We start from the raw sequence: 27,918 nt of genomic DNA on the forward strand, positions 1-27,918 counted from the left end.
TTGATGTGTTTTCAATACCAAAGCAACAACAGAAAAAAATCCTAGGAGCCAAATATTTAGTTGTTCATTAGTGGTTAACATCAAAATAACAAGCACACATCTAAATTTAGTTTTCAGGGGATTGATATTAACTAGGGGCGGGAAATATAGACCAATGATAATATTGCAATGTATTTTTAGGTGAAAGGTAAAAGCATCATGCATATTTTGATAAATGTTCCATGGAAAAACAACAAATGGTTGTCATAATAGCAGAATTAAAAACTTTGATTTAAATCTAAGCAAAATCAAGCCATATTAATAAAGCTTATTTGATACCACAGTCACAAAAACAGAAATCCTAGACCCCCATTATTGGACAGTTTTTTCCATTTAACTACCAAAATTTCAGGCAAAGTCTTACTCACTGTCTAAGAACAAGAATATTGGCAAAATGTTTGTATATTTAGGTTGGCAATTTTTTTTTTAGAGGGGTCTGGCTGTAGACCAGAGATCTTAGACAACCCCTTGCAGATGACGACTGTGAGACGCCGCCTCTTTAGCTGCATTTCCATAAGCAAAATTTAAATTGCACAATAAAAAACTGGTAATGGAAACACCTGAGTTTTGGAAAACTTCTTAAATAACTCTAAAAGGTTTTACACTCTCATGAGGAGGTTTTACAGACATTGCGATATAGAAATGTATTACAAAAGTGCAATGGAAACACTTTCCGCTGTAAATGTAAACATAACTGTATCAACACACAACAGGTTTTAAGCATTCAACTTCCTTGCAGCAGATTCACACAAGATGAGATTTTACGAGAATTGCCAGGCTCATGCCCAAAACTGCCTTCAATGGAAACACATTCAAAGCACAATTGTACTTAGTCAAAATTAAAAAAATATCGCTTTTATTTTGTGAAAAACTGTAATGGAAACCAAGCTTTTGAGAGGCTGCCTCCGTAACTGCGTTTCCATCACCTTTGGAAATGTGCAAAATCTAAAAAGTGCGATAAAAACACTGATGATGGAAACACCTGAATTTCGAAAAACCTCTCAAATATTGCTAAAACATTTTTAGGCTCTCATGAGGAAGTTTTTCAGACGTTTCAGTATAGAAGTATATTGCAAAAGTGCAATGGAAACACTTTTACGCATTTACATGTCACAGGACGTAACGTACGGTGTCACATGACCAGTTCACTCCGAGACAGCATGGTGTGGTATGTGTGGACAGAAGAGGAGGCTGAAACTTTTCTTAACATCATACTTATACCCTTACACGTGACTTTTGCCAAACATACGGAGTTTGCCTCTGAACTATCAACTGTTGTCTTCATCTTTTGTTCAAAGTTGTCAAGGCAACTGCTGTAGATGTAATCATAACATAGTAGGACTTACTTATCGTCCTCTATAATGACCAATGGTGTATTTTTTGCACTTTGTCTTGTCAGGTGTCCGCTCTTGTTTTTGGGACTTTATGCATGTTTTGTGTCAGTTTTATGTGGGACAACAGATGGAACTTAGTGAGTAGCCAAATCTGGTGCAACCATGTTTTCAAGTACTTTGTATGTACACCGTCCCTTGATAGATAAATAATCTAAACTTAACTAAACCAGCCTGCAACAGGTTTTGAGCATCCATCGTCCTTGCAGTGGAGTCTCATGAGATGAGACTTTATAAGAATTGTGAGGCTCATGCCCAAAACTCTCTTCAATGGAAATGGAAACACATTCAAAGCGCAGTTGTACTCACTTGACATTTAAGAAATATCGCTTTTATTTTGCGAAAAACTGAAATGGAAATGCAGCTTTTGAGGATAGAAGTGGCGTTATTTAACATGCTTTTAATGTACTCTCAGTTTTAGATTTTTTTTCTGGTTCAGCTTTATTCATAAGCAAATAAATAAACACTTTGCTAATATTACAGACTAAGCAACATTTCATAAATAAAACAGAGCAAATGATCAGAGGTCTAATCTGCAATGAATTATGAATAGACCTGTTTTAGAAGTAGTTATGCTTACGTTCATTAGCTTTAGCTAAAGGCAAACATAGTTCATTAGCCATGTAGTTTATGCACAATACTACATACACTGTAGCTATGTTAGCTTTTTGAGCTTTAGCAAATATAGCCAAAGCTAAAGTAGCTACAATCACAGTGTAGTTAAGTGTAATGATATCAGTTTTGGCTCTAAGTTCAGGCTTTGGTGATCATCTGTGCAAATTGCTTTGTCATATTTATCAGCCATTAATAAAAAGCTGTGATGCAGCCTCTTTTTTGTCTTTAACTTTATTCTATCACTAGGCTTATCTTTACCTACAGTTGATGGGTTTTACCAGCTCTCATACAATAATGGTGAGGTATGTTAAAGTGGCCTTATATTTTTCTGTATGTGGCCTTCAGTGAACAAAGTCTAGACACCCCTGATTTAGACAGTGCGTATGAGTTTGACTGCAAATTTGGATAGCTATAAATAAAAACAGATCCAAAGAAAGCTGGAACTTAGATGTTTGTGGCCAAGGCTTTCAGTTTCTTTGACTTTCATTCTGAATTCTGGGTCTGTGACAACCATTTGTTATTTCCTTTATTGCCACTGAGCTCAGAAGATATCTAGGTTGGATATTTAGATGGTATGCCCCCAGCCTTATTAGAGAACATGGCCTGTATTTGTAGAAAAGCCTGTAGATGTAGTTGTAAACAGAACTATGAGCTAAACTGTGCTAGTCTCTCCTTCAGCTAGGTTGAATCAGCCCCCCTTCCTCTTCCTCTCAGAACTTCTGACTGGTCAGAGCCCAAGGAGTCCAACAAGCTCCACAAGTCAGCATCTTTTAAACCCCCCCCCTGACTTTATTTCATTTTTTATCACACCAGAAAACCTACACAGAAGAGGAGCTGAACGCCAAGCTGACACGGCGGGTCCAGAAGGCTGCACGAAGACAAGCCAAACAGGAGGAACTCAAGAGACTGCACAGAGCTCAGGTAAACCTCCTCTATGGGCCTCCATCACAGTGGTTCACTAACTTTTTTTTCCTGAATCACCGTAGGTTGGCATAGTCCTGAAGCTATACATGTAGCTTGCAATGCAACTCCTCAAAATCAACCTAAGCATCACAACTACAGAGATAAAAAAAAAAACCTGTGATTGGTCTGTTGGGTAGCATGTGACTGCTGGAAGAAATTAACAAGTTATTACTGTAAAAAACAGCTCTTATCCCAGGAGAAGGAGATAACATAAGGTATTAACATGTTGGCATGGGAAAATCAGCTTTTTTTATCTCAAGATTAGAAGATAAATGAGTTGAAACCTTGCTGAAACAGCCTCTTTTATGTCCTCACCCACCACCTGAGAACCACTGCTCCAGAGTGAGATAAAAGGCTGCAGAAGACAGTGCACTCTGTATAATCTACTAGCCGACATCCGATAATATCAGGAGTGCATTTCCTCATCCAAGTCTCTCTCAGGGGCTGAAGAAGTGCCAAAAATTCTCCGTTCTCCGCCTCAACCGATTCAGTGGCTGAACTTTCCATCTCCACTGATGTCTCCTCTCTTTTCTTCTTTGCAATAACTGCAGTAAATCAGCTGTTGTTCATTATTTATCAATGCTAACATCAGCTGCCGTGGTTTCCCGTAGCAAATATGTGACAGGACCAGGAACTGGCAATGTAGCTAGCATGGAAATCACACTGCCCACAAGCTTTAAGGCAGAGTATTGCTAAGCCTTGCCTCAAAGACCTTTAACCCCCACTGTAGAGTGGCTCAGACTTGACTTTATTATACGTCATATTGTGGCCAGTATTTTTCGTTTAGCTGATTATTGGTATCAGCATTTTATTTTACCTATAATCGCTAAAATTGATTAATAAAAAAAGTCCACTTTTTTGGTTCTACTGCAAAGTGTGTCTTCCCCCTGACTTTATTTCCCCTCTCCATAGTCTCACCTAATGTCTTGTGTACAACACAATCTGATTGGCTAGACATCCCATAAGTAACAGCTAATCACTTCCTGTTTTCCTGCTAGCACTCTGCCTGGTAAAGCTAGGGCTTAGTTCTTTATTTTCCATCATTTTTTTTGATAATACAATTTGACTTTTACCTAATTACGTGCATTTTGTCCATCATAACTAATACATATCTGTTTGAAATTTCATCTCACGTACCTCTAATAATCGGTATCGGCGCTGAAAAATCAATATTGGTGAACCCCTACTCTGTCCCCTCGGTGTGGGATGGATGTTTGTGCTTGTGAGTGAAATTTCTCTGCAGCTATCTGTTGGATTTCTTTCTGCTTTATCTAACATTGTGATAACTTTATCTAACTAATTGTGTGATTGTGATTGAGATAGGTGAGGAACAAGGAAAGAGGTAGATGACAAAGTACCAGGAGTGTCAGACAGTAGTATTTCCTTGATTTTCTTTCACTTCCCTGACTTAACTTGTGGGCTTGCTTTAGACAGGGGAGAGAGTTGTGCAATAATAACATCCATGATTGAAATATTACACTGTCACTTTTGTCAACATGGAGTCAAAACTCTTGGGCTCAAAGCCATTAGAGGCTCGTCAGTACAAAGCGGCACACTTCAGTTCATCTGTATTCAAAATAAAGATTTTAGATGTCATATTGTTGACTTTGTCTGTGACATCTGATGCTCACGTGCTGTTCTGTCAGTGTTAAGGACACATTTTTGTTCAGTGAAGCACTTTGTTCTCACAAATACCTGCCAAACTTTAGATTCAAAATCAACCATAACTATGAGAACATCAAAGTTATGGTTAGCGGGGGTCTTGCTTTCAAAAAGGTCATGAGAAGTTGTTTTAAATACTTAGACAAAATATGTTTTTTTTTGCACATATCTTAACATTTTCTACATTTTTTAAAATTGAACTAGGCCATGTTTAAGTCCATAGTGTCATTCATATAAAGTATTCACTGATTGAATTCAACATGTAAAGTATAAACAGAGATAAAAGGATAAATACCATTCCTTAGTGTGTAGGCTACATTAGTATTGCTGTCACTGGTTCTCTGTGTTGTCCTTTTTGTTGTTAACACATCGTATATTTATTTAAATGTGACTCAGCCCCCTCGGTGTGTTCCCAGATTCATGGTTTGGTTAGGAAATCCGCTGTGATTGATGTTGTAGCTCTGCAGTGGAGCTGATCTCCCGGTCCGCTGACTCAGCACCAAACCGTAGCTGAAGTCTCAGCACTCAGAGCTGCGGTTAGCTGCCCCGAATTCACCGTCCTTTTAGAGGCTATTTGCAGAACACGAACTGTGCCTCTTTTCAGCGTGTGTGGCTGCGCGGCGCTGATGAAGATCAGAAATGAGGAAGTTTGAGTCTGCGGGGAAAAGAAAACTTTTGGATTAAGTTTCTCCTGCGCCTGCTTCCTCCTTCTCTGCATTTTATTAATCTTTAATTCCACTCTTTGCTTCAGTTTACCAAATCTTAAAGAAGCTAAAACTAATCCAATATGTGGCTGGAAAACATCACCTGATTTGTGTTATATACCTCTAAATATGGGGCTAAACACAGTTCTCCTCTTCACTAGAGAGTCACGGTGAGCTCAACTAACAGGGCACGTAAACATCTGCTAAGGTTTGTTTTACACAAGTCACTTAAAGACACAAACATCTCAATTAACAGCTTATTGTTGGCTTGTTATGACAAAGACGGTGCAGTGATGACAAATGAGGACTGAAATAACCCAGCGTTTCTATTGCACTGACGTATAAGAATGAGTGGAAGAATTCTTTATTTAATATGTTTTAATGCCTGAGGTGTAACATTGAAATTAGTCAAATACTGCATGAACAACAAGTCTGGTTGATTTCTCTTACAACCCCATTTCCAGAAAAGTTGGGACAGTTTGTAGAATGGAAATACATAAGAATGGAATGATTTGTTAAACCCTTAAAAGCCAATGTTTTGCTTAAAAAAAAGGCACAAGACAACATTTAGGGCAGCTGTCCTACTTTAAAAACCCTGTAATGTGAAATCCAAAATGTGTCTTAACACACTGGATATGCTGGAGTAAGGTTGCAAAAAACTAGAAAAACCTGAGATCAACATGTGACGGAATTTTGGATTCAGGCCATTATAAAAGTTTTTCACCTCTGTCCTGACTGGGTTTAATTTGGGCGTGGCAAATAACCCCGCCCCCTAATTCTACGATATAAAATCACAGAGCAGTTCATCTCAGTCCAGTCTGTTGTTAGCTGATGTCACTGCCTTTATTGAAAGTTAACAGTCAGTTAAATGCTGTTTTTTGTTCATTGTGAGGTAAATTTACCAAATATATCAGCCACAGTGGTCTATGGATCATTTAAAGCATCATAACAGAGATTTTGGCCAGAAAACAGGCTTTTTCTCACACATTCCATGTTGCTCATGGCGACAGTCTGCTAGTTTGGTCCGCACCAGAGTTCATGTGAGCTTTCACACCACTCCAGACGAACTGGACTATCCAGCAAAACAAACCAGATTTCGTTTAAAGTGGACCAAACAGCTCTGGTGTGAATGCACCCTAAGTTTGAGAGGATCGTAGTTCTCATGAGTGTGCGTGGCTTCAGTCCCAACAGACACTCCGACAACATCCTAGGGCAGATTTTGGAAGCTGTGATATGTTTTATTTGATCAAAATTTGACCTGAAGGTTCATAACACAATGACCTGTCATATGACAAACCTAAATAAAGTTTAATTTTTACTTTACAGGGTCTTTGAGCAGCAAGCCAGCCGTTTGGTTTCATGGATGAATTTTGCTAACCTTGCAAGGCAGATGGATACGCTCCCTTCTGAACCGTTCGGGCCCGGTTAGAAAGTGACGGGACCAATCAGTGTTGAGAGGCAGTACTTTCGGGCGCGGCAGAGTCGTGACGTAAGCCAGCAGCAACAAGAGGCCAATGCAATTATGGCGGAAGACATTAGTGTGGATGCTGCTGAAGTGCCAGTTTTATCAGAACTTGACGACATTTCTTCTTTAAAAGAGCAGAGAACAGCAGTGAGTTGTTTTCTTTTCAAAATGACAAAAGTCGGGTACTGACATGTGTACAGTCACCATGGTTCATGTCATGCAGTTTTGCATGAAGTTTACTCTGTTGCTCTGATTGGCCCGTAAAGATGTGACAGACAGAACTTTCATCCAGTCACCCTCCATGTTTTTTTTAAAGGCTCTGCCCTTTCCCAAACACAGTCTATAAGTGGTGAGAAACAAATTCATCTGGCATGTCAGGTTTGAATTTTGCAAAAAGAGGGAAAAAAATCTGCTAATGGCACACTTCCTGGTTTACACTGCAAAATTTTGCTTTACAATTACGCTGTAAAATTAACCTGGAAGGCCACTATTAACAGCTTTTCTCCCTCATTGTGTCAAGTTCATCAATGAAACCAAAATAATGGTTTACTTCTAAGTAAATACGCTGCTTGGAGTGCTGTTTTGTAAAGAAGAGTCCTCATTTTAAACAAGAAGTAAACAGCAGAGACGGGCGGCACTGAACAGCATGTCCCTATGTGTCAACTTTTGTCATTGTTTGGATTTAGAGCCCCCTAAAAAATACATTAAATCATAATGGGGGCACCGGTTTAGCTTAGTTGGTAGAGTAGGGACCCAAATTGGAGGTTTCAGTCCTCAATGCACTGGTGGGACTGAATCCTGAAGACAAACACCCCCAAATAATCTTTGAATTGAATAAGGTGAATTGGGCCACATTGGGTGTGATGTTTAGTGTATATTCACTTTTGTTAATGTTTGGTTACGTGCAACTTTAACCTGTTCAGCTTGCTTTCCCATCATGTCTCTAATCTATGCATGCAGCGTATGATTCCAGTTAATAATCACAACCAGAATAAATATTTTGGCCTAAAGTGTGCAGCCAAACTAACAACTGATGCCAGTTTATTTAAATCCTCCCCGTCATTGCGTCATGTTTTTTTTACTTTTGCTGCCGAAAAAAGTACGAGCGTGCTGAGGGGAACAGAACTGTAAGTCACCCGCGGTGGGAAAAGAGCTAATATTACAGAACAGGCTCATTCTTTTATTTGCACACATCAATACAGTTGTAATTAGCTGTACTCCCCATGCGCCCTGAGACATTTAGTTTTAATGAGGGTAAACTGTTGCATCAATGCAGTGAGCGGGGCTAACCTCTGCAGCCTCCTCCCTAAGAAACGTATGGGACAAATCACATGTAATTAGTGGCACTGTAGGGGTTATTATGCTGTGCACTCATGTGAGATAACTCAAGTTGTTTATAATGTTCCCCAGCTCCGGTGCTGATGTTTCTGAGCGTTTCATTAATAATGTAACTGTAACCTGCCTCTCTGTTCAGATCATCCAGAGACAGCTGGAGCAGGTGGAGGAGAAGCAGCGGCAGCTTGAGGAGCGTGGCGTCGCTGTGGAGAAAGCTCTGAGAGGGGAAGCAGGTAACGGCCCGTCACACATCCATCCCATATGGCGTTGTGTTTCTGTAGAAGCACCTCAGATAGGAATAAAACTCCTATTCAGGGATCTCAAGGCTGTTCTCAGTCTCCTAATAAATATAAATCTCTCATTATTAACGTTTAATCAGGATCTACCGTCTATGACAGCTGAATGCAGCTCTTTGAATGGTGCTTTATCTGCATATGAAATGAGTTCAGCCTTTTTTTAGAGCTCTGCAGGGAGTAATGGTAATAATGATGATTGGATGATGTAAACCAGACTTGCTTTACCTCAGATAAGAGCTCCCTGTGTGATCTTTTAAGGTTGTGTTGAAAGCACAGTCTCCTTTAAGCATTTATTCAGTTGAACTAAATCATACTTCAGGACATAGATTTGTGTGCAGAAAGACATATTTGTTTCTCCAACCTAATAAACCCAAATTGTGCCTGACAAGGGACTATCACAGACAATATACTCCAAAGATGAAGAGTACGTTATTTGTTCGGGGAGCAGCAAAGTTCATTATTTGCTACAGTTATATAAGCGTATGAAGCATGACTAGTGCTCAGCAGCAATAACACGTAGTTTATGGGGTTTTTGTATGCAGGGTGCATCACTGAGATGAGAGTGTATTTCATCTTAATTCACCTGATGATGATGGAAACATGAGGCTTTAATCATGCAAATACATTCACATAATGTAGCTCAGGGGTGTCAGCTCAAGGCCAAATCCGGCCCGTGGTACAGTTACACTCGGCCTGCAAAATCTTAGCTTATTCTTATTACAACTGGCCCTAAAATATGAGGTCTGCAGATTTCCTCCAGTATGAAAATGTAAAACGGAACCTTGATGATATAAAATATCCTTAAGTCATGAAAATATGGAGGAAAAAAATAAGAGTAAAGCTTAAAAAATTAAGAGTGATTAAAAAAAACGAGAAAAAGAAATGTGGGAAAAGAATTCATTTGTGTTTTCATTTCATATTTTCGATTTTGCATTGCATAATTATGACCTCAATTGATTATTTGGGCTTTTATTTCATATTTTGTACTTTTACATTTATTATTTTGACTTTTTATCTCATTTCAACTTTTGCAACTTTTGACTTTATCTAATAATTGTAGCTTTTTTAATTCATAATTTTGACTTGTACATCATATTTTGACCTTTTCAGTTTTTTATTTGACTTTTTATCTAATATTTTAACCTTTTCAATTTATTATTTCAATCTTTATGTCATATTTTGCCCATTTTCAATTTGTTATTTTGATTTTTGTCTCATATTTTAACCTTTTCCACTTATAATTTTGACTTCGTCCAATAATTGTAGCTTTTTGAATTTATTATTGTGACTTCGTGTCTCACATTTTGACCTTTTCAATTTTTCATTTAACTTTTTATTTAATATTTTGACCTTTTCTTATTATTATTTTAACCGTTGTCTCATATTTTGACATTTTAGGTGCACCATTTTAACTTGTAAGTCATGTCTTTTCTTAAAAACATGACTGTGACTTTTTAATATATTTGCTTTTTAAAAGCATTATTTTACCATCTTATTTTGTGTTTTGACCTTTCAAACTAATAAGTTTGACTTTTTATTTCAGATTTTATGCCTCATAACTTATCATTTTGACTATTTAAATCTCAAAATATTTTTTCATCAGTGTTAATTTTTCCCCCATGATTTATTACTGGCAAAAATGAGGTTAACATTTTGGTTAAATGTGGACCCTGTTAGCCCCTCAGGTTAGACCTTAATTCAGAATCTGGCCCCTCTGTGATTGAGTTTGACACCCCTGATGTAGATGCACTGAACTAGGCATGCCCTGATCACGTTTCTGCTGCAGAAATGAATAATTTTATGAGTAAGATCAGCTGATGCTGATCATATTTTGTTTTGATTTAGCAGCTGGTTTAGTGGTCGGTTAGTCTATGTAGCTTTGTAGTGCACTGGGACCTCCTACAGGTGGCAGCGTAAGCTGATAAGAGGAGCGCAAAAGCCATCCTTATTCAGTCAGCAATATGCTCCTTTGTGCGAAAGAGCAGTAAAAAAACATGTGCTGCATTTAAGTTAGATTTACTTGACAATGCAGATATGCTTAATGCTTATTGGCTAGTAGTTTAATTATATAACTACACAGAGTTTCAACCACAGGTGATCAGATCAGTGACGATTTCTAATAAAACTGGCCAACTGAGGCATTTCTACATGATTTTTTTTTAATTAATCAGGCCATTTTTGCACCATTTAAATAATCTTCACTTTCCCCATCAGCTCTTCCTCCAGTCTACTGTACATGTTTTAACTTGTTTACCGCTCTACTCTCTTAAAGGATTGTATAAAGGTACTTATACATTACCCAAACAGCACAAAAGAAGATCAGGTATTAGATTTACTGCAGTTTTCTTGATTCATTTATTGACATGTGACACTGTTATGTAGGCTTCATCTGTGGTGACACACTGCACCAGTTCTCCATCTCTGAACATGTTGATCTCTGTCCGTTCATGTCCGCCATCGTCAGTCCGAGCTGCATGCCATCAGGAGAATGTCTGTGTGTGTCCCCCCAGCATAGATTTGTGTGCGTGCTCGTTCTGGATGTGTATTTTTCACAATGAGGAGAGTTTCTGTACTCTGATCGACACTCCGATCACGCTCACTTTTGAGAAATGCAATCAGAATGTAAGAAATCAAATCTAAATTGGTTCGCAGGCTGACTTCTTCTTCATTATTAAAATAGTTTCTGCAAATATTTGCTCTGGCTGAGAGACTTTATCTTTTTTAATGATCTGAGTTACAGCAATCCAGAGTGATTTCTGACTCTGCTTCACTTAGCGCTCACATGCCTTTTTAGTCCGAAATGATTAAGTATCAAATCAGTCATGCATTGTAATCCAGCATTCATAACTGGAGAAAATAACAGCTTTTCTTCAGTTTGAACTGAACGACGAATTCATCAAATGGATCTGATAAAAACGAGCCTCATTCACCAACAGCTTCCTAAGATTTTTACTAAATTTGTTCTTAAGATCTGAAGAAAAGTTCATAAAAGTTGCTCCTAAACAGCTGGATTGTTCCCAACTGTGATCTTCAACTGATGAACATCATGTTCTGATAAATTGAATGCTTGTGCATGTTTTCCATGTTGATTAGCATTGAAAAATCCACCCTGTGACCTAAAGGCAGTGCAGGAGCATGTACTGAGAGACTCCAAATCAAAGCACTCCAATAATAATTGAAGGAGTTTAAAAGATGATGTAAAGCTGCCTGAAACTCACTAATTTAATGACCGGAGATGAAGTAGCATCAATAGTGGGCACTAGATATTAGTGGTGACCCCAAGTAATCATTGATTTATTTAAAAGAGCTTCACCTGACTGCCAGTCTCGCAGTCAAACACCTGCATATGAAACCAGGATGGTTCCTTTCTAAATCAGGATGTTAAATGTGTAATTTTGCATAGAGTTGCCTGTTTTCTCCAATTAATTCCTTCAAGCCAGGGATGTCCAGACAATTTCCATTCAGGGCCACAAACAAAAATATACAAGGATAGTGGGGCCAAATTCATGCTCCTCCCCCGAGGTTATTTAAAACCATTAAAACCAATCTAATGTAGGTTAAGATATGAAAATTTACTGAGTATATCTAAATGTCTGACAAAGAAAATAGAAAATCATCTTCAGGATTTTAGGGGGCTCTGTTCAGCCCTGGCTACCACTAGCTCCGCCCCTAAAATGTTCCTGGTACTGCTATTTGGTACTGTAAACCATCGGGGAGATATAAATCAAGATAGTGATTGAAATGGTTGAAATGGCTTCACTATTTACAGGGTTGTCCCAATTAATTTGCAAAGAAAGCATAAATAAATGTTTGGCAAAATGTTTGTTTACAGAATTAACATGGCAGCACCAGCTTGTGCTGAAACTACAAAGTTCAATACAGTCAAGCACAAATTATTACTAAATTTATTAGAACATTAGAACATTATTTGATGACTTTTATTTTTATTTATTTATTTAAGGATGATGCTGTTAAATGAGAGAACATTATTTAAAGCCATTTGAAGAGATTGAAACAAAACTTTCCCACTAAAGTGCTATGTTTATGCTCATAATTTAACTTTTTTGATGTAAAAATCAATTTAATCATGTATTTATACCTTTTATTCAATATTATAAAGGTGCAAAATTTAGAAAAAACAGTAAAATTTAGTCTAAAATTATGGGTTAATGTTTTGTTTTTACATCTAACACACTTAAAGGCTGATAAGTGAATAATACATATTTTTTCTCTGTCATATTAGCACTAAGATGTGCTCTGTAGTAGTCCTGGGTTTTTTTCTTAGCTATGAGTATATCTCAGATAGATAATCTTAAAAACTGAATGGTAAGTGGGTTTTAAGAACAAATTTCCTCCTAAGAAAGGTTGATGAATGAGGCCCAGAGTTCTCGCCATGTTCCCAAACAAATAAAAGGCGTTGTGTGGCCATGAGCAGACAGTAAAACCAGCATACAGCAAATACATCAAATCTATGCGTCAGTCTGTGGTTATCTGGTAAAATGCCGTTGATTTTGCACCGTGGTGAGTACCGACTGACTCTCTTTGTTGCTGCAGTGAGTTTGTATGTTTGCAGGAACGTGCATGATTTGCTGTTGTTGAGGAAATTTGTGTATGCGTGTGCCTGTTTGTGAGCCCAGTTTGGGGCAGTGTGAAATAACTCCTATCTCTAATATATCCCTGTCGTTGTAGACTATTGGGGAGATTCTAATTACAGTGAAATCCTGGACTTGCATCTGGGCGGTATGTATTTCAAATCTGTCGCTTTGAAACTAACCTAATGGCTAACCCAATCTGTCCTACAATCTCCTCCCTCCCTTCTGTTTTTCACTACTCAAGCCTCGTCCCCCTCACATCTGCCTCGTCTGGCTGGCTAGCTGATTGGCTGGCTGGCTTTTAGCCTCATTGCAATACTTTCTGCTCCTGTAAACCCCCTCTCCCCTCCCCCTCCCCTCCTCCTCCCCCTCCCCCCTCACCGGGTTGCAGTTCAGACGCTGTTCACATGAAACAGAGATCAGACGCTCGGCCCTGTGCTGTCCCTTTAAGATTGTCTTTGATCTCAATAATCTTATGAATGATACATGAATGAATTACTGAGTAACTTTTATTTGTCACTCCTCAGCAGGCAGACTTGATAAAACAAACTACAGCAGTGATAAAAACAGACGCACTGCAGCGAGAGAAAGGAACAGTGATGGTGTTGCCTTAAAGTAGAAAAATGGCCAAAATATCCTGTGTATAGGGCACACTTTTAATACTTATTCTCCATCTGGAAAGTTTGCAGCATCCTACCCTTTATACCAGTGAGAGGACGAGCAGTGGGAAGTGCTGAGTAATGACTGCCAGTGCAGCCACCACTATCACACAAAACAGGACAGTACTGAAAGCTCAATCGTTCTCTTGCAGTGTGTGACTGTTGTAGCTGTACACGGCTATGACAGCACATAACTGGGTATATTAGTCGCATTGGTATATTGGAAGCAGCAAACTCTGTAAAGGAAAAAGGTATCAAAGTTATGTCTTAAACGCCTGATTTCACAGTGCATCCTTTTAGGGCCTCTGTACTCTGCAGAAACTCAAATCCTTGCAAAGGTATTTATTGTGTGCCAGCTAATTCCTAGTCAAAATATCGTATTATACAAAGTCTGAATTGCTTTTAATGTATTAAAATAGCTGCAAGTGCACCAAGCAACATTTACTTATTGAGTTTCTTAACAAAGGGACGTTTTCTTCTGCCCTGCAGATGTAAATTGGCTTAGAGATAACTGCTACAGCACATCAAATGTCAACATTTATGTTTGATATTGTGCATCACTGTTAGACAACTTGAACAATATGCAGCCCTCTTCCTAACTCAATTTAACCCTCAAGTGAGTTTTAAATATCAATAAATTGTAAAAATGAGGAAAACATGATCAAATCGGCCTGAGAAACATGGAATGTAGAGACATTTCTGTGTTTATTTTTGATTACTGGTGTATGTTAGAAAGAGATTAGAGATATAATTGGCTTTACTTATTGCTGTAAAGATTATTATTAAATGCATTTTTATAAAAAACTAAATATGCGACAAGTAAAATATACCAAAATATCCGTAAACTCTTATGGTCATTGCAATGTAAAAACACTTTAAATTGGCTTCAGTTCTGCTTTAAATGGTTGAATTAAGCATTACTTTTTTGCATTTGCATGATAGACGCTCTAACTTTGTTTTTCCTGCATAATTAGAAGTAATTATAATCGTTAAATTGCAAGGCTCCTACAGTTTGTCAGTAGCCAAGATATCCCTCCCTGTTGCACATAAGTAATAGAAAATTCTTTACATCTATGGTTAAGGAGTTTCTCAAGAATAAATTGCTTGCAGCACTTGCAGATATTTACACCCTACACAAGAAATTTTGCTTTTACTACCTTGAAAAAGACATTTATCTCACTTGTCAGACTAATGTGGCTTATATGTTGTGTTTAGGGATATGTTTGACTAGAAATTAGACAAATTTCCTCGCTGAGATTTGAGTTTGCCAGCGTTTATTTGCCTATCCAAATGCATCATAGATTATATAATACAGTATTGGTTTTCACTGGAGAGACAAAAAGATTAGGTGACACATTTTGCAAAGTGAAGCTAACACAATCTGCTTTATGTTGGAGTGAATAAACAATATGAAAAAGTGCATTTAAATACAAACTAGACACGAAACATGGAAACTCCCCCACACACAGGAACACTTGCTTTGTGAAAGTATTGTGTAACCATCCTGAGACTGACTCATACTAAACTGCTAACATGGCCCCTGTAGCTTCCCTTCAGAGCTCTGTTCTGCTGATTCTCTGTCCCGTAGTCCTGATAAAGGCGCCCCCCTCTCTCTCTCATACCTGCTCAGTTGCATAACTCTCTTGACTCTGTGTGTGTGTAGTGTCTGCTAGTAGGCAGTGTTGTAACCCCTGACCCGTAGCTGCCGTGTGTTAACTCAGCTGGTCAACAGTGATCGTGTCTGCCGTGTCTGGGTGAGACTCCTCCTGGTTTCTGTTGTTGGCCTCCCTGACCTTGTTTGAATATGAGTGGGATACATTTTCTCCTCCCCACCGTCTGCGGTGAACACGCTTCGGTTAGAGATCCTACATAGCTCAGTAAAATAAATGCATTCCTACATATTTGAGCAGGGTCTGTGCTTGTGTGTGGGTTTGAGCTGCTGGTTGTCATTACTAATCAGGCAGGAGACAGCGTGGAGCTTTTATACAAGAACACATGCAACAAAGAAATCGACAACCTGCTAAAACTCTTTCTTGTATTCAACAGGGTTAAAGAAACTCATTCTTTGATAAACTTGTGTCTTAAACCACTTTGTGGTCTTTCATTTTGGATCTTTGCTGCTGATTTTGGTGTTTCAGTCATCCAGATCTGTTTCTGGGGTTTCCCTTCTACTGATGGATTTCTGTTGATCCTCTTTGTCTTGAATTCTGGGGTTTTATCTCATGGTGAGAACAGTAGAACTTTTGACTAATACAGGGTGAATCATTGCTTTATCAAAACTGATATTTGAGCCCTGGAAGGAGCATCTTTTTCACCTCTACCTAAAAACAGCCACAACTAGACATGCTTTTATGTTTAACTCTTCTCCGTCAAAGCTTGATTATTTCATTGTCTTAAGGAAACAGTGTAAATTCTTAGGGATGTAACCATTTATGCAGTATTTACTTTTTAAACCAGCCTACCTTTCATCATTGTTGTTGCTCTGGCAGTTTAAGAAGACCTGAATACAGGCATGAAAAACACAGGTGAAGTTAAGAGGGACCTGGATGTAGCCGAGGACCTCCATTTCATACCGGAAGTTGGACAAGCGCAACCATATCTCATCTTCTAATACCGGAAGTCACTTAAACTGAACGTCAGCTTGTTTTAATTTCCTTAAAACTAAAATATTATCATCAAATCAAAAACCAAGTACTGTGATATGTATCATGTAGTGAGTTATGCATATTATTACTGCACTATCTCATGGAAAGTCTCCATCAATATCAAGTGATCCCATTCATATGTAGTCACAGCAGGAGCAGTTTGGGGTAAAGTGTCAATGTGTTACAACCCCTGACCTTCCAGTTGAGAGCTGGCTGGCTCTACCACTGAAAATAGAGGTTTAACAAGGAAAAGCAAAGGGAAGAACAAAGGGGGCATTTCTGTTACATCTTTTTTTAATGCTGTTTTCTCTGAAATCATCTGAAATGATCAGACTGAGCAGCACATCACTGATGAACAAACCAGAAAGCAGATGCTTCAATCACTGCTTAGTCAGAGAGCCTGTCAAGAAGCTCAGAAGCATGTCAGACACATACTGTTGAGTTTTCTATCATTTTTCCCTTGTTCTTCAAAAAACAATCATTTTGTTACAACAAATCGTCTAATTTCAAAGCTTTTGTTTTCTCAGATCACAGGATGAATGGTGAGTCGTGACCTCGATATAAAGATGTAACAACAGGAGTCTGATTTCTGCAGACTCATCTGCGTCAATGATTACACATTTATGGATTTACTGACTTTAAAGTGCCAACAGCACATTTTATAACTAGATTTGGACGTAGTCAAGATATTGTGAAGCCATAAAAGTTTTTTTAGGACTTTGATCTGTTTGAAACCTCCAGCAGAATTTAACGTTCTCTCTCTCTGTGATTGTCCCTTGTAGTTTTATCGAGAGTCTAACTCTTAAACGCCTCTTCTCACCAGGCTGAGAATGATGGGCCTCATTCATCAACTGTTCTACAGAAGAAATTCAGTTTTAATACACAATAAAGCAGTTTTTAAGAAGCTTGTCATGGTCACTAAATTTTTCTGATCTTAGATTTGTTTTTATCAAGAACAAAATGTTAGAGCACTGAAGACTTGTGTGTGGTCAAATATGCTAGATTAGGAAACAAACCCAATAATAAAAACTTTAATTTTACGGCATAGTTCTTAATTAAGCACTTTTTTTTTTCATTTGATAGTGCATATGAATACATCATTTAAACCTGGTCAACTTTTATTTCAACCATGGGTTGTTTGATTTTTAACTGAAAAGTGTTAAATTATGATTAGAAACTCAGCCTTTATCAAGATTTTTTTGATTGAACACCTATTGACAAGCTATGTCAATTATAATCCATACTGAATGTACATCAGAACATCCAGTCCTCCATATTTTGCTTTTTTCAGAGATTTTATGTTCCTAGATTCCCCCCTGTAAAATTGTTAAAGACCAGCAGCAGTTGTTGGGTCCCACGGCCTGACTGAACCATCTAATGCCCTGGTTTTCAATTAATTGCCCATCAGGACCCACTATCAACTCCTCAGTGAGCAATTTTGACCCAGATTTGGATATTCTTTGACCAATCAGATTTCTAGAGCTGATGCCTTTCCCTCAGTTAGTTGATATCCTCTCATCTGAGAGGATAGAAAGGCACACAAAGTGACGTAGAACATGTTTTGTTCTGATTGTTTCACAGCAGTAACACTGTAAATAACTTGTAAACAACATATGTATCTTAAACTCAGTGCAGAGAGGGTCTATACTCTGGGCACTCTCAGAACTTCAACTCCCAAGGCCTGTTAAACTCACTAGAAAACATATATGTGGTATAAAGTCCCTTAATCACCTCATTATGTGGTATTAAGTCCCTTAATTATCTCATTATGTGGTATGAAGTCCTTTTATCATCTCATTATATTGTATTAAGTCCCTTAATTATCTCATTATGTGGTATTAAGTCCCTTTATCATCTCATTATGTTGTATTGAGTCCCTTTATCATCTCACTATGTGGTTTTAAGCCCTTTCATCTCATTATGTGGTATTAAGTGAAGAAGTGATCCTGTTAATAATTATTGTTATGAATTAATACAAACAATTGTCTTGGCATATTTTCTAGGCTTTATGATGCAAAAGAGTTGATTACTGAAATTATGTGATTAAAAGCAGGTGCATGCTGATTGTCTCTGTGTCAGCTGGCATTTTAGTTCAACATAATGAGAATAGAAATAACCAATAGTGCTTGAAAAAGCTTGTCATGTTAATCCCCCCCCCCCCCCCCCATATATCCCATATATCTAAGAAGAGCTGCAGCCCTCCCAGACTAACATGAAAAAAGTGACATATTGCTGTCAAAAATACACATAAATCTGAATTGTTTTCATCGTTTAAAGCCCAAAAAATAGCCCAAAACACAAGTATTATCAGCAAATGACTTTGGATTTTGCAATATTTATTTATTTGTTTATTACCTGAATGACCAATCAATTGATCGATGCATGGTCGTAATTTTGGTTTATCAAGATTTTCTTTGGTTAACTACAGCCCTACAGATTTCTTTGATGAAATATACTGCCATTTAGACCTCATGCAATACAAAACATACCAAGTCAAAGAGGAAAAATAGCAATATTTTTAAGGAACACATTTACAACCCACTGAAAAAGGCTCTGTGACCCATTTTTAAGCACCAGTGTGTAGCCAGCCTTCGTCTTCTCTTAGGAACTTAAGAACAAAATAAAGAAAGAACTGAAGATGTTAGTGAATGAGGCCCAGAATTCCTGCCCCGGATTAGCCATTTAATGGTACAAGTGTTTCTATGTGTTCATTAATGAATATATCTCCATGAAGTCTCTACATATCTGTTATGACTCAATAATTTAAAGACCTTAAATTGAAGTTTATTAAGGTAGCATCCCCTGTCTAGGGTTTTACTTAAAATTCAGTGATGTTGGCGCATATTAGAAGAAAGAGAAAGTCCTAATTTGCACTTCAGTCGTAGCCACACTTCAAAAGTCATCACACTGGCAAGAAAATAGACGGCCTGAATGTATTTAAGTAATGTTTGTGAGAAGAGGCTGGACCATCTTTAAAGTGGAGGCAATTATCTGTGTCTGTGAGGGAGATGGATCTCCTGGTGATCCGTAATGACTCTGATAATGGGATTAAATCATTTTGTGTACCCTGATAAACATCGGCCTCATGTGTCGGCTGTTCCCATTTCATAACTGACGTGGGGGGCTGTTTCCTAACTACAGATGATCTGAGGAACGACAGGAGAATTATTTTCCCCCTCTCTGCTCCGAGTTTTCTGCCTTGGCTTGTTTCTGTTTTCTATTTTTACCCCTTTGTTCGTTCCTCACACCACACGGCTGATCTCTCCCACCTCCTCTCTCCAGGTGATTTGTCTTATCCCTCTCACAGCGCTCCTGCCCTCCTTTGATTTTCTCTTCGATGTTGTTTCTCCCTCATTGTTGTTTTCTTTTTTCTTCTCCCCCACACACAAACTCTGTTTTCTACCCTCTCCGCTCTTCCTCCTGCGTCACCTCCATCCTCTCCCTCACGCTCTTTCCCCCCTGTCTTGTGGAAGTTGAGCCCTTTGTGGGGATGCCTCGACGAAGACCCCTCTCCTTCTGCCCCTGCTGTTCCCCTGAAGGTAACGTAACCTCGCCGCCTACGCTGACGGTTTGGCAGGTTACCTTGGCAGCCATAAGGATCTACAGAGCTGGAATAAGCCCCGTCGGGTCCCTGGCTGTTATCCGTGCTTCCTTTTCCGTTCCTCACAGTTTGTGTGTGATCAGGCTCAGTGGATTTCCCCACAAAACAAAGAAAAATCCCAACAATAACTAAAGAATTTAAGCATTAGTCATAAGGAAATCAACAAACCTTTTTGAAAATAGCAAAAAATTTACATTGATCACTCTGCTAGACCTATCTTGGCAAGGATATTGTTTGTTTTATTGTTATATAATTCAGTTGTATAATTTAGGGACTGCGCTACATCTGTTTGGATTGATTTATACAAAGTCTGGTCTGTTTGCTAAGTTAGTTTTCACTGGTCTGAAAGCAGCCAATCAAACCATGGTGCAAACCAAAGAATTGTGCAGAGACCCCTTGAAATTGTGGGTCTCTGTCCACTTTTTTGAACTCTGATGCAGTTCCAGCTACCAAAGCCAGTTGAACATTTAAGACCACAGACATATCAAATCAGTGGTGAGAGTTCTGTTGGATAAGCATCTTCTTATGATGCGCAATGATAAATGCAAACATTATAAAACCAATGAGACTGTGAAGTTATCCATCCATTTGAAGAGGAAGTAAACTAGTCTTTGGAATTTCTTGCAGGAAAAATCCAGGATTTGCACAACCAATTAGAGAGCATTTACCTTGTGCATTATGCTTATTGGTCTGCTAAATGTCCCTGTTGCACCAGTGTTAATTTCGTCAACTAAAGCTATTTGTCGACAGCCTTTTTTCCATGACAAAAACTCGGCTAACACTAACAAAAATAGATCGGTGATGACTAAAACTGACAAAATATAAGTTTAGTTTTCATTAAGATGTCTGAAACTAAACTAAAATGTAATGTAGTTTTTGTCAGACATTCAAAATCCATGATATTTCTTCACTGTGGGTAAATCTGTCAAATAACAATGCATCTGTAGCTATTCTGCTTCTCGGCTGTAGAAAGCAGGGACCCCAGGTTTAGCAGGGTGCATAGAACACAGTACCATGTTTTAGTACCAGATTTAGGCAAGAGAATAAATGCTTGGACTAAAAGCAAAGACTAAAATGTTTTACAGTTTTTGTCGACTAAACTTAAAAGGGTATAAATGACCAAAATGTGACTAAAAAGACATTTCATCTAAAGACTAAGACTAAAATAAAAAATAGCTGCCAAAATTAACACTGTGAAGCACTGAGTAATGCTGTTTCCCAAAGTCCAGGATCCCTCCTCTGCAGGATGGATCCTTCCGAATCGGGTCCCACAAAAGCCAGGCATGAGTCCTCCCTTGTAACTGTTAAACACATATATGCAACAGGCTATCCAGTGTGCATAATTACATCATTGGAATGGTCGCCGCCATGTACCCGCCTGTGGCAAAAATGGAGACAGTACTGACAACAGCATTGCACAACTTTTACCCTGCGCCATCTGATATGCCATCATATAATCATATTTAATATATATTAGTTTAATCATAGTCATCATATAATAAAATACAATCATATAATATATCATATTCTGTAGTGCTACTTTTACCCCTCCAGCTGGACTTTTAAGCCATTAAATTATGATGTTAACATATTTATGGTGTAAACTGGAACACTGCAGACTTAAAGATTTTGTTGTGTGGCTTTCCCTCAGGGCAACACCACAAATAAAAGATAAGATTGACCCCCAAAGGTTGAAATATCAGTAGCAAAGTAATCATGATTACAATGTTGTTAATGTTCGAACAGCCACAGTGTATTGTAATATATAATGTTAAAGCTTCAGTGGAGTTTTGCCACTGTAATATTCTCATTAAAACAAAAAAAATGTTTTTTCAGAAAACTGAGATAGAGAAAGTGTGTTATTTTAAAAAAGAAGTGTTAGCTCAAGGGGAAACTACTGGGCTGTGGGGTGTCTTTAACAGCATGCTCTCGTTTTGCTAAATTGAACAGTGAAGCTGCAGTTTCCTTTTTTCCAGTTGTTTCTTTTCCCCTGAATTTTGCCTCTTTCCCCCCCAAATAAATGTTCAGTGTCATGTAATCATAAAATGATAATAAAACCCGAGAGGTGAGCACCTGTGACGTGGCTTGCTCGCGGCAAGTTTGTGGTTGAAGGAATGAGAAAGTTGCATGGTGTGATGATTTGTCATAAATATTCGAGTTTTCCACAAAACAAATTTTCAAACTTTAATGGATCGTCTGGTTTGTTCCGGCGTCTAACACCTGTCAGAGGAAATTTTGCCTGAGCTCCTAATCTGTGTGAAGAAACATGCATTTAGTCGGTGTGCCATCGTGTTTCTGGTTCTTTTAATCGCTGTTCCTGCTTTGTATGGGTCGTTCTTCTCTCCTTTGTGTTTAGAGCCGTGGGCTGTGAGGTGGTTATGGTGGAACAGGTTGTAATGGTGTAAGAGGAAAAGGAAAAAACAGTAGGATAGGTTTGGAAACTCAGGCTTGCTTTTATAATTCCTCCTTTGTCTCCACATGTTGTGTTCCTCTCCAGTGTGAGCAGCTCTTCTCCAGCTTTGCTTCTCTCTGTCTCTTTCTGTTAATTAGCCAAAACCGGCCCCGGAGACCACAACTACGCAATATATGTGTGCACAATGTTTTTCCTTTTTGTTTTGCAAGAGCCTCCTCTTCCCCAGCTAAGTATGTCACGCTGCATCGAGGTTTGCCTTCCGGCGTTTCATTGAAACCGCTTGGCTCCACCTGCTGCAGTCAGATAAATGAAAGGGATGCATCTCCACAGCAGCAGAGAAGACCTCTCTGAGCATGCCAAATACACACTGTTCTCATCAGAGAACCAAGGGCTGCAGGAGAAGCAGGGCTGGGCAATATATCAACATTTAAGATATATGTTTAAATAAGAAAATGGGTAAGATTGTAAGATTATATTGGGTAGCAATAACATGTTTATTCTGACTTCATCCAGCTTTTGGTGAGTACAATGTTGATTTAAAAACCAAAAAACAGCTGCCAGGCCTAAAGGTCAGTGTTCACATTAAGAACCACTGACGGTAATGTAATTATTGACCACAAGTATTGGAAAACTGTTTGATGCCACTGCAACAAAAATTAAAGTCCTAGACTCCCAGTTGTGGGTAATTTATTGTTTTTGTTTACAAAAAGTTGCAGGCAGAATCCTACACACTGTCCAAACTGCACAAAAACATCTCTAGCAACATTTCCAAACACTGAGTTTGTCAAAAATGGTCTTTCTTCCCTAGTATCGTGTTCAGAAATGATCAAATAGTCATTATTTTGATGTTCAATGTGCTCCGAAATTGCAGAAATGTAATGATCTTCAGTCAAATTTTTAACTAAAAGCGGGGTAAATTACCCAAATGTGTTGGCAACGTTCAGAGAAGTGGGTGGAACTTGCAGGGAGTAAATGAAACCACACTCATTTACAAATGTTTCCAATAGATTTGTGCAATTTCTGAGCGTTCTCGAGGTAAAAGTACGTTTTTTTTAGCATGCTTTCAGTTTTAAAATGCTGGTTATACTTAATGTGAATAATGTGTAAATAGAAGACAGCCCACCACAAAATTGAATTTTCTGACATCAGCTTTAACTTTTCGTGTCAAATCTAAATTTTCCAAAAATTAGATTCATCAGAAACACTAAACTATCCTCCAGGCCTACTTCTGTGATAGCACAGCGACAAAAATAGGAGTCATAGGCACACAATATTGAGTAATTTAATGTTAAAGTAATCTGAAATTGAAAGTGAATTCCTCCATGCTGTTGGAAAGGAAGCTTAGAATTAGTTCAAGCAAGACACTGAAATCAGCTGACGGACGTCTGATTTCAATTTTTCCCAGCCAATCACAGCTCTTTGTCTCCCCAGGGAGATACATTCAAACAAGACAAACATCTTACCCACAGGTAACACCGCACTGGTGCTGGCAAAGCTTCACCTCCTCCTCTCTAGCCTAAAGCTTTTGTTGCACCCACATATTCTCTCTCATGCCACTACTGAGTCGATTGCTGCTGACCAAATTTCATTGTGTTTGACACACATTGTCATAAATGCATCTGTCTATGTGGGGCTTCTAATGATGCACTCCAGGGAAAGTTAAAGCATTCTGATTGAGTAGCCCAGGGAGCATCTTTAGAGCTGAGCCCTCACTGCCAGTAATAAAGGGTTAAATGTATGAGGAGAGTGTCCCTGTAGTTTTCCTGGCTTCTTGCCAGTTCTACCAACTTGTTCAAAGGTTGCCAACATTTTTGGACATTAAAGTTCTCCTTTGGTTAAAATATAACTGAAGATCATCAAGTTTCTGTAGTCTGATGTACCACTGATCATTTATATTTCAAATTATTTTTATTGAGTTTATAAAGATATAATAGAAGGAAAAACAGGAAAACAGTACCAAAGTTAGGTAAATAGCCACCATCCTGGTACCCCTGTTTCATGAGATATTTCTAAGGCACAGCTAGGAGTAGAGAGTTTGTCAGTGCAGCAACAATCCTCACAGAACAAAGGCCAAATCAAAGCAGCCTTCAAGCTCATGTTGTTTGGGTATTGTAAAAATGCAATAAAACAGGTTCCAAAGATCTTGTGAATTTTCCTCTGAACCACTGATTGAAAGTTGTAGCATCTCTAGTTTAAGAAAAGACCTCAAATCCTGAAACCACTGACCAAGCGTGGGTGCAGCAGCATCCCTCCACCTGAGCAAGATGGCACATTGGGCTAAGAGTAAAGTAAAATGTTGGTTAACCCCACCTGCAACACTGAGCAGGGCATTAATAGGGTCTGGGTTTATAGTTGTATTTAATATACTAGATAACAAAATAACAAATTTGACCAACTTAATATGGAAATGTTGTCCAATGTTTTTTGCTATTTAAACATGTGTTGGAGTTCACCTGTAAGTTTTGATGATCAATGATAATAAATTGACCAATATTGTGTGTCAATGACTTCTACTGTTGTACCTGTGTAAAAATACTGATTTATTAATTTTATTGATTTTTTTTGATTATTATTTTAATTGAGATTTAAAAACAAAACCCTGATTGTTTCTTGAATTCACTCTAGTTAAGCCTGAAGTTAAACCCACTTATTTTGGTCAACCAAATAGACAAAACAATCCGTCTTTTATTAAAACATCACTCGTGCATGGTCTTACCAGTGCACTTAAAAGACAAAACATTTTTCTAACTTTTAATCATCAATACTATCAATCACTCTGAATCTTTCCTGTAGAAATATAATCAAATGCACTTGTGGGTAAAAAAAAGGGAAGGAGGGAGAGAACTTACAACTCCATCCATGTTTCCAAATGTTGACAACTTATTTGTGCAATTTAGACCAAGCTGTCTCTCCTTGACTGAGGGTCATGACATTTCTGCCATTTTTGATCCCACAATCAACTGAATAACTGCATTTTGATCATTTTGACACAGATTTGAGAAAGTTAAGGACATTTAAAAAACCTAAATTTATGTTAATGTTGCAAATGATGTGCAATTTAGACAGCATGCATAAGATTGTCTGTAAATCTTTGAAACCAATATGGTATTGTGACGACTATTTTTTTCTTTACAGAAAAATATCAAAATATTGTCACATATTGCAGCTAAAAACTATCAAGATTTAGTTGTTGGTCCATGTTGCCCAGCCCTAAAGAAGAGTTTGCAGCTGCTCCATGATTTGAAACCTCCACTGCATGATTCCTGCAGCGACCATGCTATACACTGACACAGACTTAATAGAGAGTTTGATCTCTGCTATTGCTCTCATTTACAACCATCTCATGAACATTTGACCTTGTAATTGAATATGAGAAGACAGCCAAATAATTAATGTCTCCCTCCTAACTCTCACCGCTCAGCATGAATGTGATCTAAGAGGATTTAATTTCTGGTGGTGGGTCAATATGTGGGCAGGGGAGGATAAAGGATTTCAATAGGCTCTGGGGTTTACTTCTCTCTAATCTCTTGGCTTCTCATTGGTGTGGTTGTTTTTTTCCTACCACCCACAAACTCTTTAAAAAGCAGATAGGAGGATGTGGTTGTTCAGAAAGAGCAGCTACGTCTGACACGACGCCCAAACTGGGTAACACAAACTTTGTAACAAAGGCTTTTGTCTGGGTGTGAGTGTTGGCTTCATGTATGTTTGTCAAAGATGAAACTTGTAGCTCCACGCCCTCTTCTGGACGCCATCTTTAAGTATGGCGTGACTGACCACCGTGGTGTCGAGTCCATCCCTCCACCTCACTCCCCCTCAGTGAGGACATCTGGCTTGGCTTTCATTGCATCGCCTGTGTCGGTCCTTTGGTCCTCGTCTGTGTGACTCCGCTATCGTCTGTATCTCACTCTCTCTTTGTGCTTCGTCCTCTCCTCCAGGCATGGGCAAGAAGGACGATCCCAAACTCATGCAGGAATGGTTCAAACTGGTGCAGGAGAAGAACGCCCTGGTCCGCTATGAGTCTGAGCTCATGATATTGTAAGTACATCCATAGGGTGTTGGTAAGGTAAAGCAAAAAAAAAAAGTGATTATTTGAAGGTTTATTTACTTTGTATGAATACAGCTGCAGCTCTGGAAAATACCAAGACTACTAACAAAAATGAATTTCTTATCTCTGGTTCTACTATTTAAATGGTTGCATTTGCAATTGATGTTTTTGTCATTTATAATTCACAAAATTTCTCCCAACTTCCTCATCAACTTTTTTTTCCACCAAAGAAGTCAAATTATTAAGATAAAAACATTAGATATTTGTCAGGAGCAAAAGAAATACAAAAAAAACAGGTTCCTGTTTATTTTTGAATATCAGTATACAAGGTTTAAACTCAGCCTGCACCATAAATCACAATTTTACCATTACTGCAAGATTAGATTTTGCAATAAAGACATTGCAAAGGTCTAAATTAAGAGACAGTCATGGATGAAAGTACTGGCAAACCCTGGAATTTTTCCAGAAAACACACCATTTCTCAAAGAAATTGTTGCAGTTACAAATGTTTTGGTGTTCACGTTTATTTCCTTTATGTGCATTGAACAACACAAAAAAGCAGTAGAGAAAAAGCCAAAATTAACATAATTTTACACAAAACTCAATAAATGGGCTGGACAAGATTGTTCCCCGAAAGATTTAAAGTTACAATGTGGAAAACTCGAAATATTAGCAACATGTAACACTCATTTTCTAGATTGCGATGCTCACTTCTAGTGGTAACAGAGGCAACCAGTGGAATTTAAAAAACAGTTATCCATTATTTGGTCCCATCTGTGGTACTGTAGAAACATCCAAGATGCACAAACACAAGATAGCAGATTTTTTGGATGAATAAAAGGATTATTAAATTGATACAAATAACATTTTTTGTATTCAGGTGACTTAACGCTATTCTAGATGGATCTCCTTTTAGATATATTATGTCTAGGAATGGGAATCGAGAACCTGTTCCAACTGGCTCAATCCGTCCACATCATTTACCTTTATCTGAACGATTCCCTTATCAACGCCTTACTTCCACATGCCTTGAATAACATGGTCCCGCGAGAAGCAGCCAGCAATCAACTACTCTCTAAGTAATTATTGCAAATTGCGTGGTTAAAAGAAAGGCTTGATTCATTTGCATATGCAAACACTTAGCTTTGTTATAATTGTGTTCAATTTTGCATGCACTTTTTTGTCTTTATTATAAGTGGAAAATTTCACCTTGAGAAGGACCATCGTCAAAGGGGTTAATTCTCTGGACCATGATTAACCCCACTTTTTGATAAGACATTTTACTATAACCCAAGCCGTTTTGGCCAAACATATTCATGAGCAGACAAATAAACAACTTTATTATATACAGACCCTCTGTAGAGGCCTCACTGAATATGTCATTAATCTATAATACCTGGGATAAATTACCTCATGGTGGGATAATATGTCTTAATTTCTCTCCAGTGCAGCTCCTGTTGATATTAGATAATAAAGTGGTATGAATGCAATTT

The 27,918-nt window shown here is 38.2% G+C and overlaps 1 protein-coding gene across 15 annotated transcripts in view; it reads left to right on the plus strand.

Annotated features, from left to right (window-relative positions):
* The window catches only part of mical3a (microtubule associated monooxygenase, calponin and LIM domain containing 3a), a 138,730-nt gene that overhangs the window by 104,808 nt on the left and 6,004 nt on the right, over window positions 1-27,918 (plus strand). For 12 of the 15 annotated variants that reach the window (XM_041794723.1, XM_041794721.1, XM_041794728.1 and 9 more), the window contains 4 exons: window positions 2,859-2,966; window positions 8,314-8,407; window positions 19,840-19,905; window positions 26,316-26,415. In XM_041794723.1, the coding sequence (XP_041650657.1) occupies window positions 2,859-2,966; window positions 8,314-8,407; window positions 19,840-19,905; window positions 26,316-26,415 (368 nt within the window). Of the gene's footprint in view, window positions 1-2,858; window positions 2,967-8,313; window positions 8,408-13,159; window positions 13,211-19,839; window positions 19,906-26,315; window positions 26,416-27,918 lie in introns of all 15 variants that reach the window. The other 3 variants (XM_041794726.1, XM_041794736.1, XM_041794729.1) reach the window with 2 other exon arrangements.

Source organism: Cheilinus undulatus, linkage group 9 (assembly GCF_018320785.1).
Source record: "Cheilinus undulatus linkage group 9, ASM1832078v1, whole genome shotgun sequence".
In the NCBI taxonomy this organism is placed as follows: Eukaryota; Metazoa; Chordata; class Actinopteri; order Labriformes; family Labridae; genus Cheilinus; species Cheilinus undulatus.